Source organism: Rhagoletis pomonella, unplaced genomic scaffold (assembly GCF_013731165.1).
Source record: "Rhagoletis pomonella isolate Grant_MI unplaced genomic scaffold, Rhpom_1.0 Rhpom_scaffold_00002, whole genome shotgun sequence".
Taxonomy (NCBI): domain Eukaryota; kingdom Metazoa; phylum Arthropoda; class Insecta; order Diptera; family Tephritidae; genus Rhagoletis; species Rhagoletis pomonella.
Genome location: NW_023458556.1, coordinates 3,678,651 through 3,698,950, shown reverse-complemented (window position 1 = coordinate 3,698,950; position 20,300 = coordinate 3,678,651). Strand labels below are relative to the sequence as shown.

At 35.2% G+C, this 20,300-nt stretch overlaps 2 protein-coding genes across 2 annotated transcripts in view; both read left to right on the top strand.

Annotated features, from left to right (window-relative positions):
• LOC118732890 (mediator of RNA polymerase II transcription subunit 15-like) lies at positions 1-4,906 on the top strand. Its single transcript, XM_036461993.1, has 6 exons — positions 1-12; positions 71-432; positions 495-1,479; positions 1,572-1,993; positions 3,460-3,677; positions 3,743-4,906. Exons 1-6 carry the CDS (start codon positions 1-3, stop codon positions 3,961-3,963), a joined length of 2,220 nt encoding a protein of 739 aa, XP_036317886.1. The 3' UTR covers positions 3,964-4,906.
• Positions 4,907-18,821: 13,915 nt separating this feature from the next.
• Positions 18,822-20,300, top strand: part of LOC118732888 (nuclear pore complex protein Nup160 homolog) — a 6,049-nt gene continuing 4,570 nt past the window's right edge. The window contains exons 1-5 of the mRNA XM_036461992.1: positions 18,822-19,017; positions 19,080-19,185; positions 19,238-19,804; positions 19,873-20,057; positions 20,125-20,252. Of these exons, the coding sequence (XP_036317885.1) occupies positions 18,933-19,017; positions 19,080-19,185; positions 19,238-19,804; positions 19,873-20,057; positions 20,125-20,252 (1,071 nt within the window). The 5' untranslated portion in view covers positions 18,822-18,932. The remainder of the gene's footprint in view (positions 19,018-19,079; positions 19,186-19,237; positions 19,805-19,872; positions 20,058-20,124; positions 20,253-20,300) is intronic.

Sequence of the window (20,300 nt, the reverse complement as noted above, 5' to 3'; positions counted from 1 at the left end):
ATGAATAATCTGGTTAGTAGTAATGCAAGTTCCGACAACTGTGTGTATTAATTAGCTCAAAATTTTTTAGGATCATGTTAAAAATTTTTATCCGGAAAACTATAAGTTAGATCTATCAGAGACAATGAAAGCCGCCCTTTCGAAAGGGCCAGGAGGAGTAAGTGTTGGTGGGCTTGGTAGTGGGGTTGGTGGTGGCTCGGCTGGTGCCAGCGGCAGTGGTGGTGCTCATGGAATGGGCACAACAGTGTCCCATGGCGATTTGCAGACTGGCAGCAATTCTGCAATTCCTGGTGTTGGATATGTTACGGAAAAGCTGTACATGCTATTGCAGCTATACTTGCAAAATAAAGGATGGAATCCCAGTGCTGAATTATTACAATGTTTCACGGATTTAAAAGACAACGCTATGCTGCCTAGCGCAGCCTATTTGCAGTAAGTAGAGATTAAAGAACATTCGTTTTGGAGGTTTTGTTACTGTTTTTTTGTTCTCTCAGGGTTCTTGCCAATCGCCTAACATTAGACGCACAAGGACGGTTGATACTACGTGAAAATGGCAAAATTGTACTACCATTTGAACATTTTGCTAATGCTGTAATGCTTAAACACATGTCTGGACCACATGGGTTACATTTAAGTGTCGAAGCCACTGTGCGCGCTGTCATCGAATCATACACCATAGGTCGAGAAAATTTTGGCATGGAAAAAGAATTTATTATTGAAGTAGTGCAGTCTTGCCCTAGCCCAGCATGTCGCTATTATAAAAACCATCTAGGATTGTCGCCATTACCCTTTATGGAGCAGCAATTTCCCGGAGTTAATCCGGCAGACTTCCTACAACATTTACCACACTTGCCTCCACCACCGCCACCACCTCATTCAATGGTGACCGGATCAGCAAACAGTGGTGTGCAGTCATCAGGATCTGGAAGCTCCGGAGGGAGTAGTAGCAATGTTGGTTCTAACAGTGGCAGTTCAGTAAGCAGTGGAGGAGAAGTCGATTTAACAAAAAGTTCGCCAGCTTCACATGCGTCAACTCCCAAGGTACCTGTGGTGCCACCGCAGTTACAAATGCTCACAAAGCAGCAGCAAAACAGTATACAATCTCAGTTGTCGCAGCTTAGTGCTGCTGCAGCCGCCGCTGCACACCATCAGCAGCAACAACAACAAGCAGCTGCCGCTGCTGCTGCGGCCGCTGCTGCAGCTGCAGCCAAGCAACAACAGCAACAACAGGCTCAGGCACAGGCACAGGCTCAAGCAGCAGCTGTGGCTCAGCAACAACAGCAACAGCAATTGACAGCAGCACTTTTACAGCAGCAACAGAGCCGGGCACTGGCTCAACAAAGCTTGGAAAAATTCAACAATTTGAGTGCTTTGGAAAAACAGCGAGTGCTACAACAGTTAGACCCTAAACATTTTGATCCAATGGTGGTGGCTGCGGCTGCCGCTAATTTACAACTGCAAGGAATCAATGATTTTAGGGTACGTCCATTTGCAAAATCAAATAATTACCAATTTCTGTATTTTAATACTTTTTTATAATTAAATATTGTGCTAATATATCCATTCTGTAGGTTGCCGCAATTGCTGCCGCAGCTGCACAAGCTGCTGGAAGTTCTTCTATCGTATCTAATGCTGCAGCCGCTTCTGCAATTGCCACTAGTACTGGCATGAATAGCAACAATAATAATTTGGTTGGAAGTGGAACTAGCAGCAGTGGTGTGGGAAACTGTAGCAGCCCAGCTGTTTTGCCATCAACTAGTACTAACTTAAGCACCAGTGCCAGTAGCAGTGGCGGAGGACACAGTTCTGCTGGTAATCCTGGCAACACTAGCATCATGGGTATTAGCGGCAACACTAATAGCAGCAATGTCCATCATAACCATCAGCTGCCCCCACCATCGCAATCACCTAGTGCTCATTCCAGCCACTCTGCATCATCGTCTTCATCTCATTCAACTGAACAAATGGTGCAAAAAAATGTTGAGCTTTTGCGGTAAGATAAAAATATATAGCAGTAGCAGAATTAGCCCATTTTTATATCGACGACTGAGTGGAAGATCAACCGATCTCTCTCGGCAGCAGGTTCGAAAGCGCCCCATCCCAGAAAACTTTTCAAGAATTCTCTACTTCAAAATTTATGTGAATTTCAGAATTTGATTGAAAAACGCCCTATCTCAGAATTTATTTCAAAAACGACCTATCTCAACTGAAACTATGTTGAGATCGGGCGTTTTTGAACCGAATTTTGAAATAAGGCAGTCCTCAAGAAAATTCAACGGTACGGCGTTCTTCAACAAAATTCTGTAGTAGGGCGTTCTTGAAAAATTTTCTGAGATACGGCGTTTTCGAACTGGCTGCCGAGATGGATCGATCTTCCACTCAGCCGTCGATATGCGGTCAACATATCGTCACCTGAAATGCAAAATCACGTATCATCATCGTCACTGAAATGGAAAAAGTCGTGACTTTTTTTTCATAAAACGATATGGGGAATTGTAATTTGATGAAATGTATCTTCATATAACAATCAAAAAGTGAATTTTGAATTTTTTATAAGTTACGACTTTTTGCAGTTCAGTGACGATGATGATACGTTATTTTGCATTTCCGGTGACGATATGTAATTCCTTAAATTTTTTGTTATATACATACATATGTACATATTCAGTGTATACTTACGGACATATAGCTGCGAGTAAAATAATAGCAGGGTAATTCCATTGTGACGGGTGCGATCTAGGGCTTTTTAAATTATTCGAATAATTCGATTATGAATGTTACTATTCGAATAGTTGATTCCCTTTAATTTAAGAATCGAAATTTTGATAAACATTTTTTTAAGTTTAATTTATGTGAACTTTGTGCAAGCTTTGTAACTTTTAACCGACTTCACAAAAAGGAAAAGGTTTGCAGTTCATCGGAATATTTTTTGATGTATGTTACCGCATCACCTTGAACCACGTTAACCGATTTCTAAATTTCTAAAAGAAACGTGCTACCTCACAGGTGGTCGCATCCTTATTTGGTTTAGATCATGAAGAAATTAGCGATAATTTTAAATTGAAGTCGGTTTTATTTTTTTGCTTAAAAATTACTTGTATTTATGCGGTTTCTGATAAAGATCGACCCATATTTTAAATGGAAATTAATAAAATAAATAAACATAAGTTACAAGCAGCATCATTTTGAATTTTACTGCTATTATTTTACTCGAAACTATGACTCTTGACATATTCGGGTTTTGTGAATATCCGGTCATTAAAATTTCTCAGGAAAAAATCATAAAATTAACGGATATCTCGATAACAAAATGAACGGATATTAACCGGATTTTCGAATCTAAAAATAACAATTCTTTGTGGATTAATCATTTGTGCTACTCTTATTATTTATTTTGAAAGTCGATAGATTCAAAAGAACGGATATTAACCGTATATGTAAAAATGATAATCTTTGCAGTTCCAATTTGGAATCGATTGAATCTAATAAAGACTTGCTTGCCTTGCATAATGGCGCCTGGACTGTGCCAGATAATAATCGTGAACCTTTACCAGTAGGCCAAGACAAAATAGTACGCATTTTTGCAGAACTGATGCGGAACATGGCACGCATGAAGACTTATATACGCCCATCAATGTGTAAACCGTATGGCAAGCAGAGCGAAAGCTTACAAAAAAGTGAGGCTTCTGTTAATAATTTACTACGAAATTATTTATATTCATGCATTACTCCAACTTTCTAGCACTTTTAGACACAATTCAAATTGTACAAACCCTACGTAATTGTTTGCCAGCACCACATATTCCGGTATCTTCGTGGAAGAGTGAGAGTGAAGGCAACGCTGGATTAATAACTTCTAACAGTGGTGCGGTAGGTAATTCCGGTACTAACATAATGAGTGGATCTGTTAGTGTTGGTGGTGGTGTAATGGTTTCAAATCGAGTGGAGAATTTGACCAATTGAATGTAAGCAAATAGTTTTAGTTTTCTCGTTGTTCATCTATAAGTCTGTTCCAGGTACTTCAGTATTTTGCAAGAAGGCTGTTCCCGTACGACACCTTACATAGAGTTTATTAATGTCGAAAACACAGCATTCGAAAATCCTGAAGTACCTGGATCAGGCTTTATAATAAGTATTTGCAAAAAATTTCGTTTATATCACTTTTCCTCAGAAAGAGCGTTAGCTAAAATCGGTTAATAATGAACTAAATTATAATGTTTTAAGTCATCTGAGTCCTAATCCAAGACTTTTTTACAACCAAATTATACCAGGTGATCAGTCAGGCTTGATGATGCGCCTCAAGACGCTGAGTTGCACATTTCAGCCGATTGGTAGCCAAGAGCCAAAAAAAAATTTATATGGTTTGAGTATAAAAACGAAGTTTAGGAAATAGTATAATGACAAATACAGTGCAAAGTTTTCACAATTCAATTAATATAGCCAAGTTCAAAACAATACCATTTGTAGGTGGGCACTAAAAATTGGAGAAGCTCGGCCAAAACCAGCAAAATGGCTTTTCTTTGTAAATCACTTATCAAGGGCTTACATAACTATGCAATACCATCTATCTGCAATTTTCACAAAAATTACTTTCCGATCTTAGAACCCATCTGGGAATTAACTGTCATCACTGATGTCAAATTTATCTTTGCAATTCTATAGTAAGTTCTTCTAACAAGCGATATACAAGGTCAACATTACCTAACATCATCGATGAAATATAAGCCTTAAGTGGATTTCATATCTGAAAAAACTTTTCTTGAAAATTGAATATAAACCGTCAGTATATACAACTGTGAAAGCCTATCAAAATGTTTTCACTCTTGATTATATCGTCACTAGAGACGAATAAAGGCGCGCGCTAGTGTTTCGACGGCGAAAAAAGACGCATAAAAAAAATTTTACGAAAAAATGCGCTTAATAAAAACTTCGGCGAAGAAAGACGCGTAATCATAGGTTTATACTTGGCCAAGGACTGTAACTTCAGCATTATTCGCCAAAAACTCTTTACGGAATGTACACACTATTACAACCGCAAACATAGTTGACCGCGAAAATAAGTTTACGCGTCCTTCTTCGCCGTCAAATATTTTAACGCGTCTTTCTTCGCTGTCAACTATGTTAAGAGCCTTTCTTCGCTGAAGTTTTTTTATGCGCCGTTTTTCGCGGTCAACTGTTGAGCTCGCGCCTTTATTCGTGTCTAGTGACGATATGTACACGAAGTTTTATGTTAAAGTTTCAGTATACCCTGAAATACAAAAAGCCTTAACTAACAAAAAATCGAAAATCCACCGGTAAACAAATTGAAATTGAGCTAGTCCTGTCAAAATTCTCTGAATCAATATTTCTTATTTTGCTTTTAATCAGGGTATTCATCTCGTACCACGTAAATTAACCAGTTTTCCATACAAAATCAAGCAAGTTTACGAGGGTGAAGTGCTTACGAACATTTACGTGTTTAGATGAATTGCCCTTATACATACATATAAACATGTGTATGTATGTATGTACATATACTATATAAATGAAAAATAACACAAACAAAAAAAAATTTTACGTAAAATAGAGCCAGGAATGGTTAACTAATTTAATCGTATTCCTTGATTTAAAGAACGAAGTTCTAGTGTAGGTTGTAGGTAGGGTCGAGGTCATTTTTATTTAATTTAAAAGCAACCGTTATGTTCGTACTTGATGCAAAGCTCACTATTTTTCATCCGATTTTAAAAATCAAACAAAAAGGGGATTTATAGACCTTTAAAATTATGTATAAAAATATACGGGCATGTGCGATTTACAAAATTTATTTTGGAGAATTCTTAACAAAACGGAAGTTTACCTCTAAATCGAAGAATACGACGTCCTTTTGTGTTTCTATCAGTTTTTATTTGAAATATTTATTACTTGCATTAATTATATTAAAAAATATTTTGCAAATCGCATCGATTTCAAATCGTACGATTTGCTGTACTTAGCTTCTTGGGAGTTTTCATCGGGTAAAATTAAACAAAAAAAACGTTATTTTTCTAAATTTTTTCTAACTTGACAATCACTAATTTTCAAAATTTCTATGAAAATTGTCAAATATGTAATATTTATCTAAAAGTCGAAGAAATTGATACCTCGCCTAATGCAATTGCGTACAAATTGTCGAAGTTAAGCAATTTAAGCAAAAAACACGCCCTTTAATTTATAAGTGTGCATGTACCGGACTATTTTTTGAGCAGTGTAGCTAAGGAATTCATCCATATTTATTAAACAATTTTGAAATCGGACAAAAAACACGCGCTCCACTGACGGTCTCATGGGAGAAAAGGCAGCAAAATTACTTTTCTGAAATTTAATATTCACCTTTTGAACTTTGACTACTAGATTAAAACACTGTATGGGTTAAGCATTGGTTCAATCAACAGTCGAATTTTATGTTTCCTAGTACTACTGTCGCGCTGCTACTATCTTCGATTTGCTGTTGGCTTTGAAAATTCTTACAGCCACAGCAAAGTCGGAGCAAATGAAATAAAAAAAAAAATTAAATCATTTTCAAACGTTGGGCCTAGTGTAAGCTTCAACCTACCGAAAATGAGGGTAAACAATCAAATTAACCCTTTGACTTGTGAGTGCTATGTTTGCTACAAATTAGCATCAATTGAAACGCATTATGGAGAAATTATGCCAGGTGTAGTAATAAGACCGAAATGAAAGATTTGACACTATCTTATTTGAAAATTTGCCTTTAAAAATTTGTATAAGGTGGCCGATGTAAAGCCAGAAAGCAGTTTTATTACTTCACCTGTTTATAATTTCACCAAGGAAATGCGCATTTAGTTTCTTATTTAAATATTTAATTCTAAAAATCATCAGGCGCTTATAAAAAAATGATTTAATGTCTTCTTCTACATACTTATATATGTATGTATATCAGTATAAATCCACGTCAGGACCGGTTATGTGAGCATAATTTTGTAACATTTTCACCAACAGTCCACGTTCATGATTTTCAGTGACGCGTTTATCTTCTAATATTACGGTTGGGTGGCCGTCAGAAGTCATATTTCCATTGCCGTCTTAAATAACCTAGCAAAAGTGTACATGCATTCAAAGATACGTAATAGTTTCAGTGCGTTTGAAAAGCCCCACGACCCCTTTTCAAATAGCCCCAATTTTCTCTAAGAGTATGGGATTGATTTCATATACATATCTCCATTCCATGTTCGACTTCTATCACGAACACTTCCGGAGATATTCAGTATGAAAAATTCGTTTTTTTTTTTTATGGGAGCTGCCTCGCCCCTTTTTCCTCCCGCTGGGTACGTATGTATCCACATATGGGTATATCCAAACTGGCGTTACATGACGCTCGTATGATAAAATGTTATAAAAAGAATTGAAAATGTCAAAACTTTAAAAAGGTTTTTCTAGATTTGCATAGCAATTAAATTTCCCCTTATTAGGTAAAAAAGTCCCAACTGTTGGAAGTAGCGATTTAAAGATATTAGTAAACTTACGCGCTGGCGTGACTGAAGTCGATATTGACATCGATTTTGTAGTAATATTGGAATGTTTAAGGTTCATTTTCCAGGTTTTGAAATGTAAAAATCTTTTCTGCTTTATGTTTAATCAGCTGAATTATCTGACGTTACGTTACCTGTCTTTACGTTACTAAAATTTCCTTTGAAAAAGTTTTGTTAATATTGTTTTTGAAAGAATTTTTAACGCGAAGAAAACATGCATTTAGGGCCGGTTGTTGTTCAATGTCTGGTTATCACTACTTGCCGGTTAAACATCATTATCGACGATTTCGACATCATGCATATAACATGTGATCGATAAAGCAGTCGTTGTATCTAACCGGAGCTTCTACCTCCGATTTTTGCTAATCAGACATTGAACAAGTGGCCCTTAATGTCGAACGTACTGTTTTATTTTGACATCAGCGCCACCAGTGGTTTCATTTTTGCAAATCCATGTCCTACTACGTTTCAACTAAACATGTCAAATGTGAAACAAATCAGAGCATAAATACGGTTTTTCAAAATATCTCGACCCTGGCGCCACCGGCAACGAGTCCATTTTGACCAAAATGTTTCTGTTTACATAGCCAGTAAATATTAAAAAGCAGCCAAATCGGCCTATAAATAAGTTAGATATAGGAATTTTAATTTTTCTACGCGATAGACTTTTCGCTAGATTCGCCTATAAGTATTTATGATTTATGTATCACAGATGCTACCGATTTAAAGTTACACTGGATCACAAACTCTAGTTTGGTTTGGTTGTTCTCCAGACGCCACTATCGAATTTCTATGTAGAATTGCTCGGTGATTCCGAAAATCGAGTTAATTTTTTCTATGGATACGTTTTCGAGATATTTGCAATTTACCGTTATTCAGCTTAAAACAAAAAATGGTTCCACTTAATCGCGTATATCTTACGAACCAATTTAAGTGATTAAGTGGAACCACATTTTGTTTTAAGTAAATTGCAAATATCTCGAAAACCTATCCATAAAAAAAAAAAAATTAACTCGATTTTCGGAAACAGCGAGCAATTCTACATAGAAATTCGATAGTGACATCCATTGAACATTTTTGCTGTAAACTAGTGTTATCAATTACATTTCTAAATTAAGGTTACTTCACACTTTCTACAATATGTTAGCGAACGTATATTTTTAGGATAAAAAAAATGTATTCCAATGGTTTTTAAAACCGCCAAATACGCGCATGTGCAATTTCAACATGAAAGTTGGAAAATGTAGATTATAAATACGCTTGTATGTATATTTAAAGAAATAGTAAAATATTTCACTTCCACATAGTAAACCGCTTGCAATAATTAATCAAAAAAAAAAAAAAAAAAAAAAAACACGATGTAGTGTCAAGAAGTGCACAAATATTCTTATTAACGTCATAGACTAAAAGTGGTAAAATAATAGTTCTTCGTTTATGTCTGACTTTGTATGTAAGTGCCATGTTTTAGAACTATATATATCAGACTGAATTCATATATTTTTTTATTATTTCCTTTCGCTTAATAGCCGAAAAATATATTTGTGAATATGTACTCTAACTTATCCTTTTTTAATAATGTACGCAGTGTATACAATGAATCCTCCTTTAGCTCTTCTTTTCGATTCTAAATTATATTTAATATGTTAAGTATGAACAAAATTTGTATGTTTTCAAATAGTAAGCAAATACATTTACAATTTTAGGCGAAGAAACTGTGATACGAAAAATTTTAAGATATACAGTAATTAAAATGTTTATTGATCATTTTGCATTGCGCTATGTACGTCATTCATACACATGTCCGATTTCCACTTAGCGTTAAATTGGAAAAAATTTTATAACAAAATTCAGCATTGAAAACATAAACGATTCGTTCATTTCCGTATCGTATTTTCTTAAGTTTTTTGTCAATTCAATGTCTAGTGGAAATTTGATATAGGATCGTTATCACAATAAAAGTTTAATCATATCATTATAGTTATTTTGTTATACTTAAGATTTAAAAATATATGCTGATTTTATCTTTATGTGCTTATCTTTACACATGGATGAACTAAATATACGGTACATACTTACATGCATGCATGCATACATACATGTATGTAATATACACATACATACATAAAGAGCGTGTCAGACGTGGCAATATATTTCGATGCAATAAATTTCGGAAAGGCTGTCAAATTGAGAAATCAGTTGCATGAGCAGTCACACCTTGCATGGAAAGTGTCTTTCGAAAGAGGTTTTTATTTCCGAACGGCGAATTGCAGGAAAAATTTCTGAAATCGCTTTTTGGCTGTTCACACAGCGAATGAGTTTCTAGCAATCTTTCTCGATACTAAAATGCAACCATGGGCGGTGGGGTTGTCGTTTGTTTGCTATTTCTCTTGTAAAAGCGAGAAAATATAGGTTATAATTAACATATTTGTCGTGTAAACAATAATTTAACAATTAAGTATATTAAACAAAATAATATATTTCAAGCATTTTTGATATTTAATTCAACAATATTTTTTATCATTTTACACAAATTCACGATCAGGGCCACACGGCAACACTCGATTAGTTTGACAGCACTTGCAGAAGAAATAAAAATTGCTAGTGCAGCACGAGCAAGTTGAAATATATTTCCGAAATCGATTTTCGCTCTTGCAGTTGCAGTCCCACCTTGCAACTTTTATTTCTGAAACTGATTTCCGAAAGGTGACAGAAAGATCTTTCTGGCTGTTCACACATCGAAATAAAATTTCTCTTTCTCAATTTGACAGCGAATTGCGTGCGAAAGACGGAAATATTGCCACGTCTGACAGGCTCTTAAGAATACTATTATCAGCTAATTTCACGAATGCAATTTAATTGAAAAATGATTTTAATTTTTTTTGAACTTTATATGGAAATTGACAGAAAATAAAAAAATCATTTTCTATTTAAATTGCTGGCGAAACCGGCTGTTGGTGTTGAATATAAAAATTTAAGAAATATCAATATATAAGACATTTGTTACATAACCATAACTCTTTTTAAAAATAATCTATATAATATGGGTGATTCCACGGCGATATAAACGCAAGTGACAGATGGAAAATCAAACTACATGACCATACATACATATGCACATATGTATGTAATATTTTTGCTTGTAAAGAAGCTTTGAGTTGTACAGAAGTCGGTTAAAAAGAAAATGAAAAAATCGGCCCCTATTTCGCAAAGTTCAAAAATCCCTTTTCATAACACCACAAACCTCGATCCATATTTGGCTTTATACGGTAAATGCGCGAATTTAAACAACTTGATATTGCTTAGCTTGCAGAGGACAACGGAATTTCCGCAGCCGTTAAAGCAGTAACTAATTTTTCGATTACAAATTTTTTAGTTTTTCTAACTTCTGAATAAATAAATATGTATTTCAAATCATAAATTTTCATTTGTTTATTTTTTTGAATTTCTTTGACATTAGACTCATTTCGATAGAGTAAATTCAAAATGCTAGCAAACGTCAAAAAACCCAATGGCGGACAAATTGAACGTTGAAGGTTTCTATCATGCATTATTGTAATTCCAAAAATTTAATAAGTTTTAGTAACAAGCTGAGATGTCAATGCATTTCTCTATTTTAGAACTGCCGACTTCGCGTGAAATTCGCAATGGAATCTCCAGTCCATGATTCACTAGACATGTATGTATACATAAAAAATAAAACACATACATACAAGTACATATGTATGTATACATATATGGATAGCCGCGTTCACAGTTAAACAAGACGCACATATCGTTACATTAATATAGAAAAGTCCCTTGCTAATTTTCTGTTTCGAAATTCAGCTTTGTAAGGGCCTTTCTATGTTAAGGTAGCGACATGCATGTTTACCGTTACGCATTATTCATTTTTGTGTTTAAAATTTTACATCTCGTTAATGGAAAATTTTCGTTTCCATCAAAGTTGATTAAGATATCACCACAGAAGCAATCCCTGAAAATTTGTTAAGTTGTCTTTAAGCAGTTAAAACAATAAGAACAAAATTGATGTATTTTCATATTTTTATTTTGTAGATTTTTAAATTGTTGGCACAAATTAATGCACTTGATAGTTATGGTTCATACTTTTATCGATTCTTTAAGTACAACTTACACAAATTAAGTTTTTTACGACGTTTAAGAGGTTGTATCGTTAGTTAGTAAATAAGGCAATGTCACCTTCACGCTGACCCGCAAAGACTATTTCAGATTTAATGAACACTTTATGTGTACATATATACATACAGTGGCTCTAAACAATACCACGTGTTGATTTTTTTTTAATATTCGTAGTGTTTTTCGAGTTATATTTTTTTTTGAAAAAGGTGCAAAAATCGGTCACAAAAAAAATTTTTAAAAATGAATGGGATTTTTTAGCCGTTTGAAACTTGCTTCTTTAGACTATATGGGCTATAAAACTACATACTCAAACTGCATACCGGAAAATGTTGTAAATAATCAGATAAGGAAGTTAAAATTTTGATGAAAATTTGTTGAATTTTCCAAAATTTTTTATAAACTGTGTTTTATGTTGTTTTGGTTAAAGCGTGCACGGTAATTTATAGAAAGATAACAAAAAAAAAAAACTTATCTCGGAAAAGCATTACGAATATTGAAAAAAAATCAACACGTGGTAATTTGTTTGAGCCACTGTACATATATTTCTGTAATATAATTATGTACAATACTCTTATATACATATAATTTAATGTTAACAAACAGTATTAAAATGTAATGACTGTTCTAATAAGAAATTTTAATTATGTTTTATTAATCGCCATTCGCTTTACCTTCCCAGAAATTTATTGTACGAATGTACGTACATATATGTATTCATTACTGCAAAGAAAAGTAACATTAATCTTAGATTACGTAAAATATTATATGAATCGCTATCCAAATATTCAATAAATTCATTCAACGTTCAACTTTTGAATTTGTGTAATTTTTTCCAACGAGCTCCATTTAATACATAACTAGGGATGGGAAAAAAATAAAATAATCGATTAATTATTCATATGATTCATGACAAGCAAAAAAAAAATTAATTGCAATTATTGAGAAATTTACGGATAATCGAATCTTTAAAGACACTTTTTACAGTGAGTATTCACGAAAATATTTTTCCTTAAAAAATTTCGAATTCTCTTGTTAATTAGCCTTAAATGAAATAAAACGCTTATTTTTAGCGCTGATAATTACACAGTGCAACACTCAAAAAGTGATGAAAAAGAGACCAATTGCATTCATTATAAGAGGTCAATATATGAATAAATACCAAAGAATTTGTAAAAGTTGGTACCCATTTCCATTTTATATCGATTTGAAGTTGTGAATTTAGGGATCAAAAATAAACAAGTACAATGGTTTTTTTTTTGGTTTCGCTCACAAATTTCATACCTATAAGTAGTGGTGGAAATCTATCGATAGTGGGCATATTTTTTTTAAACTATCGATAATCTATCGATAGTCGCCTTTTTTGAAAAAGATAAAAAATCTAATAGTAAAAATTAGGTTGGTACTTAAAGTTGGTTGTAACTTTATTGACAGATACCCAACCAAAATTATATCAAAAAGCTGCAACTAACTTTAAGTACCAACTTAATTTTGACTATGAATACGCCCCATTGCATTAAATATAGTTTTTTAAGTACCATAGAGACCTATCTTTATAATGAAAATATAATTTAAAAAGCTAAACATATTTACCTATTCAGTTTAATCTCTAAAACTGAATAAAAAGTTTATCTCAAGGATTGAAAATTTTCAATGGACATACAAGTGTTACTTGATATTCTCAAATAATGGAGATCTGCGTTGGTCGTTTTAAATTTTTTTGAATATCGTTATTCTCCATTTGCGATAAATTATGTAAATCTCTTCAACAACACCAATGCCTTCCCACAGAGACGAACGATTGGTTTTAAGTTTTTGTGACCAATCAGAAATGCAATTGAAATTAGGGATTAATAAAAACCAAATCTGTTTTTTATGTTATTATTTGTAAACATTTCTTTAGTTCGACGAGTAAAAAAGCCCAAGAAATGATCAACAAAAATTTATTGAGCTAAATTTTCTTAAGCAGTACGAAGTTCTTAAGAAATTTTCTATGCTTTCTACCATGATAAAAGCATAGTAATGTAAAACCGTTCTACCAATGCGTCGGCCATGATTTTTTTTTTAAGTTTGCCAACATTTTAAAATCGTATAAAATTGAGAGTAAAAAAAAGGAATTGTTCAAAGTTGTTGTTTGAGATTGAAAATGAGAATGTGTGTGTGAGTTTGACCGCGTGGGCAGAATCGGTGGTGGTGTTCTTTTTGCGGTGCATTCATCGATACCACCCGAGGAAGTTAGTCTTCCTGTCATTGAATATACCGAATTTAAATGTATAAGTGTACATGCTGGAAACACTTATATTTATCGCAACACTATATCTAGCGACAGCCAACTCATTGCCAACATGTTTGCTCGGTTCTTTAGGTCCAATTATTCTGTAGACTTCCCTATAAGTGGAGACTATCCGTACGAGCTTTGTCCAATCAACTCTGCTTATATTCCAGTAATATCTTCCGATGAAGTTTTACACTATTTAAAGACCTTAAAAGCGTCATTTAGGCCTGGAACTGATCATATTCCGACCTGTTTTCTTAAAAACTGCGCTGAGAACATCTGCGTGCTTTTAACAACTCTATTCAATTAGTCACTTGAACATGGCGTTTTTCCGTCAGCCTGGAAGGAGTCTTTTATAATACCACTTCACAAAAACGGCAGCACAGGTCCTCTATAGAAAACTATCGAGGCATAGCGAAACTCTCCGCTATCCCCAAATTATTCGAAGCAATTATTGTTAACCAGCTGACATATTCTATATCTTCTTCAATAACACAATCTCAACACGGGTTTTCTAAAGGAAAATCTACTATGACTAATTTATTGGAGTTTACAACTCATGTCGCAAACGGTTTTAGAGAAAATGCTCATACCGACGTAATATACACCGATTTCAGTAAAGCTTTTGACAAAGTATGTCACTCGTTACTCATCCGTAAACTCGACCTAATCGTCTTTCAGCCCAGTCTTCTTCAATGGATCTCATCTTACCTCGCTGATAGAAGACAAAGAGTTATTGTTAATAATTGTTCTTCCAACATCATTAAAGTTTCTTCAGGAGTTCCTCAGGGAAGCCACCATGGTCCGATTCTGTTCCTAATATTCATTAATGATGTTTCTTCTATGATAAAACATTCAAAAATTTTAATGTATGCCGATGATGTGAAACTTTTTAAAACATTGTGCTCTATCGAAGAAAGGTGTTTGTTACAAGCGGATCTGAACAACGTGGTTAGTTGGTGTAATGCAAACTATATGCCATTAAACCTTCAAAAATGTAAAGTTATGTGTTTCTCTCGGAGGGCTGTTCAACCAGCTGTTTATTCAATATCAAATTATAATCTGGAGCAGGTATCCAATTTTGTCGTTCTTGGTATCACAATGGATTCCAAACTCAATTTCAACCATCATATTAATGTTACAGACAATAAAGCCAAAGGCGTTTTTGCATTTGTGAGGCGATGGTCCAAAGAGCTAAAATATCCTTATGTTACAAAAGCTCTTTTTATCAGTTTAGTTAGACCTATACTACAATACGGATCTATTGTTTGGAATCCCCGCTACCAAGTTCATTCAGAAAGGATTGAATCATATCAAAAACAATTCTTGCTTTTTGCATTGCGTAATTTTAACTGGGACTCAGATTACAATCTCCCCCCTTACACAAGTCGTCTAAAGCTCATACATTTGCCTACACTCGCAAGTCGTAGAGAACTGCTGGGTATAATATTTATCGTAAAATTAATGACAGGCTTGATTAATAGCCCGGCCCTCCTGGCTGAAGTAAATTTTAATGTTCCTTCTCGAGTGTCAAGACACTTTCGACCTCTATTTAAGCCATGCGTTCCGTGGTTTATGTCAAGATTTTAACTGTCATTCCAGCACGTTTGACTTATCGGACTCGATTTTTACTATAAAGAAAACTATTATTTCCACTCTCAATAATTTAAATACTATCTTTAGCATATCCAATCAGCTGATGAATTTGATTCTGTGGCTGAATAGTTTTAGATCTCGACACTTAACAAACTCCTGTTTCCACTCCTCGGCATCAAAAAACTAAAAAAAAAAAAGTTCCGTACGTTATGCGGACTGCGCCCCTCGTGTCGGTTGGGCAGGAATGGAGGGTAACAAGCGGTTAGGATTAATTAATTACGCATGATGCAATAATACAAGGTGGTATCAGTTGTGACAGCTCGATTTGACACTACCTTAGCTCAGTAGAATGAGAAGAAAAACGGGAAGAAATGAATCCCCATATGGGGGAAAAATATAAAATTTCACATTTTCTCCTTAACAAAATTTGCTTTTTTATAGTATATTCGTTATGAAATGAAATAAAGTAAGATAAAATACCTTTTTAAGAAAACAAAGTGTGTATACTGAGAAAAAATAAAAAGCATTCAACTATATTAATGGGCAAAGAATAGGAAAATAAGTAACACTGTCTCACGTAAGGTAGTTAATAAGGCGGAATTAGAGCGAGAAGTTGCCAACTGATAACACCTTGTATTATTGCATCATGGAACTTCAGAACGTTCTAGAGTTGCCAGGAGTGCGTGTGCAGGTATATAAGGGCGCCACCAGACACCGGAGTGAGTTACAAGTCAGCAAGCTACAAGTAAAGTGAGCAGAGAAGCGAGTTGAGAATAAGCAAGCTATAAGCTTAATTGTATTAACAAGTTTAGTAAAGCGTTGTTATTGCTTTAAGTGTTTTTACTGTATAAGCAAGTATTGTAAATTGTTTGTTGTAAATAAGGTTATAGGCTGTTTTTGCTTACGCGTAAAAGCAAATTTAGCGCATTTAGCGCATTTAGCTCTAAATGCTACTCTAAATGTACATTTATCCATACAAAATTCGTCACCTAAATGCAACTCCATTTTTGCATTAAGAATCTAAATACTAAAAGCAACCCTGTGATCTTCCAAAATTTCCACGATTCGAACATGGTTTAAAGAGAAAAGGTGGCCACATTGCTTTTTCGAGTATACAGTTGCTAGCTGCGTTTCAGTGATCGCCGATCGAGATTTCTTTTATTTTGCATTACATATTTGGATAAAGTAAAGTTAAGCAAATTCAACATCGATTTGATGCTGATAGAAATCTGGATCAATTTGTGATCAACTCTGTTTGGTTTGTTTCCTAATTAAGTGAGGAAATTTTAATTTACAGCACCGACAAATGAATATATACACAAACAAATGTTCGGTTATGGTTAAAACAATTCAAGTTTTTGTATTGAATTTTTGGTTTAAAATTTATTTTTTCCTTTCCAGTAGGGTTTTTGCACATTATCTTCTGCGTGAGAATTGATCGTAATATATACGCATCTAAATAAGAGACTGGAACACGGCTGTTTGGCAAAAGCATTCGATTTCGAACTCGCGTAAATGTACATTTGCTAAATGCTATAGCATGAACGCTCTTCGAAAACATATGTTCGAAACTGCTAAATGTTCATTTTAAATGCAGCAAAAACGCTGCATTAGTTGTACTACAATTTGGTCATCGTTAAGCGAAGCGCACATTAGCGCGATTCCATCGTTGCGAATACGTTGCGAATTCGGCTGTTAACTTCGAATCCGCAAACGTGCGCACACTTGAGCGATTTTTTCGCGTCGATTTCCGATGTACAATTCACTCAATTTTCCCTTTATTTCGTGTATTTTCGCACTCGGCGTGCCCAAATTATACAAAATACTATTATTACGAACGTTTTTATTAGTTTTTGTACATTACACGTTTTTTTCTTTGCCTTTATTGCTGTGACACCTTTCTTCTTCTTCTTTGACGCCTTCAAAACGCTGCAAGCCGCGTTTCGAACGCGTCAATAGAGAGGAACATTGAATGTTCGAAAAATTCGCTGCGACGGAATCGTGCAAGTGTGCGCTAGCGCATTAAAATGTATGTGTAGCATTGTTGTAATTTTTGGGCTTGCGGATTCGCAACGACAGAATCGCGCCAATGTGCGCTTCGCTTTAGGGGAAATGTTTAGCTATTTGTACAACGATTGAGGGGTGTGGGCGGAGGGGGAGGGGTGTGGGCCCCACAAATCCCCCTAAACGAAAGAGGGTTGACGCCGCTTTATGAAAAGTCATCCCTCCCCCCCCCAACCCCACCCACAGACCTCTGGGGAGCTGTTTGAAAATTGGGGAATTTTAGATTTTTTGCAAGGAAAAAACAAAGTTAAACTTGCGTCCGAAGAAGGGGGGCTGAACATCTTTCTGCGTAGGCGGCCTTCGGTCGCGCTTAGGGATTATAACCCTTACTACGTAGAATTCTCCTTTCTGTGTTACATAACTTAGGCTACCGCCCCAGTGATGTAACCTTGGGAAAGGATGAGGTAACTAGAGTTCCCTTTCTGTGTGGTAAACCTGGGGCTACCGCCCCAGTGATGTCTATTTGGGTTACTGGGTGTTTTATAAAAATATCTTGTATATAAAAATGTATATACAAATTTATAACAAAAATTTGCAACAAATTATTGTTAAATTAGAGCACAGATTTAGTAAATTAAATTTTTGTAATAAAGCGTGAACTGTTGTCTACATGTGTGTGTAAAAGTTTTTTGATTCGATTCACGCGTTTGGGCACAGCAACCCAAAATCGTTGTACAAATTCATAAACAGTACCCATCGTTAGCATTTATTTAACAATCCAGCAATACGAACCGAAAGATTTGGGAAATCCGGATAGGTTTCAAGGATAATCGTAACAGTATTTTAGGCCCGTCCACATACAACTTTGGCGTTGCGTTGGCGCTGGCGTCGCTTTGACAGCGGCGCGCGTAACGCCCGTGCTTGCTACAATGAACGCTTAGCACAGAATACTTTGGTCACTAAATTGACATACTAGCGGCTGATAAATCAAAATTTTTACATCAATAATTGCATTAAAAACTATATTTCTTGCCCGCATTTGATTAAAAATAAAAATTAAATCACATAATTTTGATTATTTAGAACAGCTGACGAACGACGCGCGCGAAAAGTTGAGAGTTGGCCATCTTTCTGCGTTGTGTTGGCGTTGGCGTTGCCCAACTTTGGTTATATGGAGACTTTCATATAAATGCATGTATTCATAGTCAGCTGTCGAAGCGACGCCAACGCCAACGCAACGCCAAAGTTGTATGTAAACGGGCCTTTTTTGGGCTTTATCGTTGTAGTGAGAAAAAATCCAAAACCATCGATAGTTTGCCACCTCTAGATTGCGGCAACGAAGAATATGCGTAGACGAAAAATTGTTGAATAAATTCAAGTATTGTGTGTTAATAATATTAAGATTGATAGGCAGAATGGATGCTGGATGTTTATTTTATCGTGAGGTTTTACCTGACACTTCGTGTCAAGAGGAGTGGACTGAAATTCAGTTAAATACTGGTAATGAACTGTCTGATGAATAGTAATTTACATACATACTTATGTACATATATATATTTCAGGTGCAACGCAGAGTACATTACAGGACATAAAAGTTGCGGAAAAAGCTGGAGGATATTGTTATCAAAACGTGCGATTGAACCACAATCGCAATCGTTTCATTTATTGGTAATACAAAATAAGATTTGTGTTAAAACATTTTATTAACTCCACATTATAGGCGCACTTATCAAGATGTACTGGAACTGTCCGAAGTTTGTTTGGACTTCACTTTGTACAAAAACAATGTTCGCTACAAGTTTTCTGACACTCCAGTTCTAAATGTTTGTATAAGTGAGCAAGATGGCTATGTCACGCTGCTTGTGACGACGGTTTGCAGTCTCCACCATCTAAAGTTTCCACATCCCGATACGTTGGCTGAAGGTAGTGGCAATAAAATAGGCGCACAGAATGGATCAAGCAATTTGTCATCAAAGAATGGTGGAATTTCTATAGACTTTAATGAGTCGCAAACATTTTCCATTTTTCATGAAGCTAATAACTCGTCTGTGCGCGATCCAAGCAGTTTCTATGTCATTGATTCACAGAATGCAGCCTCAAGTCCAGCGCCTCACGCAGCTACCAGCTTTTTATCACCGAGTGGTGATGATGCCTACTTTGCATTAGCTTGTCAATCAGAACTAATGTTGTTCGTAATGAATTGCGAGACTGGTGATACCACTTCTCAGTCATTAAAGGAGAACAATATAATGCCTCGGCTATTCTCGAATTTGAAAAACGCTTTCACGTGAGTGTCTTCTGCGTAAAACTTAATTCATATGTATCTTTTTATGAAAATGGTTTTGAATTTGATAGCGGCAAAAACGATTTTTCGGATGCCAACTATGCAAATTCGGTTGTATTTAGTTACATCAATGGTCAGATATACTTACTTGCATTATATCGTGACGATCAATTGCGTGTGTGGTCAACAACGAATTTTCAATGCGCTTGTTCTATCGATTGTGTACGCGACAATAACAGAACTCGTATACAAGGACGTAAGTTTTAACACTCCGCTTACACAACGCGTATATTGATTGTAATTATAATTAAAATTTTCGTTAGCTCAAAGCAGCGCATTACGTAAAATAAGCAACACATCATTCTGTGCTTTTCTATCGCACGCTACCAGATCAGAATTTGTTTGCATTAACATACATCCTGAAACTGGCACTTCATCTGGATTGAGCATAGGTTATCGTAAAAGCATACCTGCACCAGCACTGGATTTAGCTGATTTT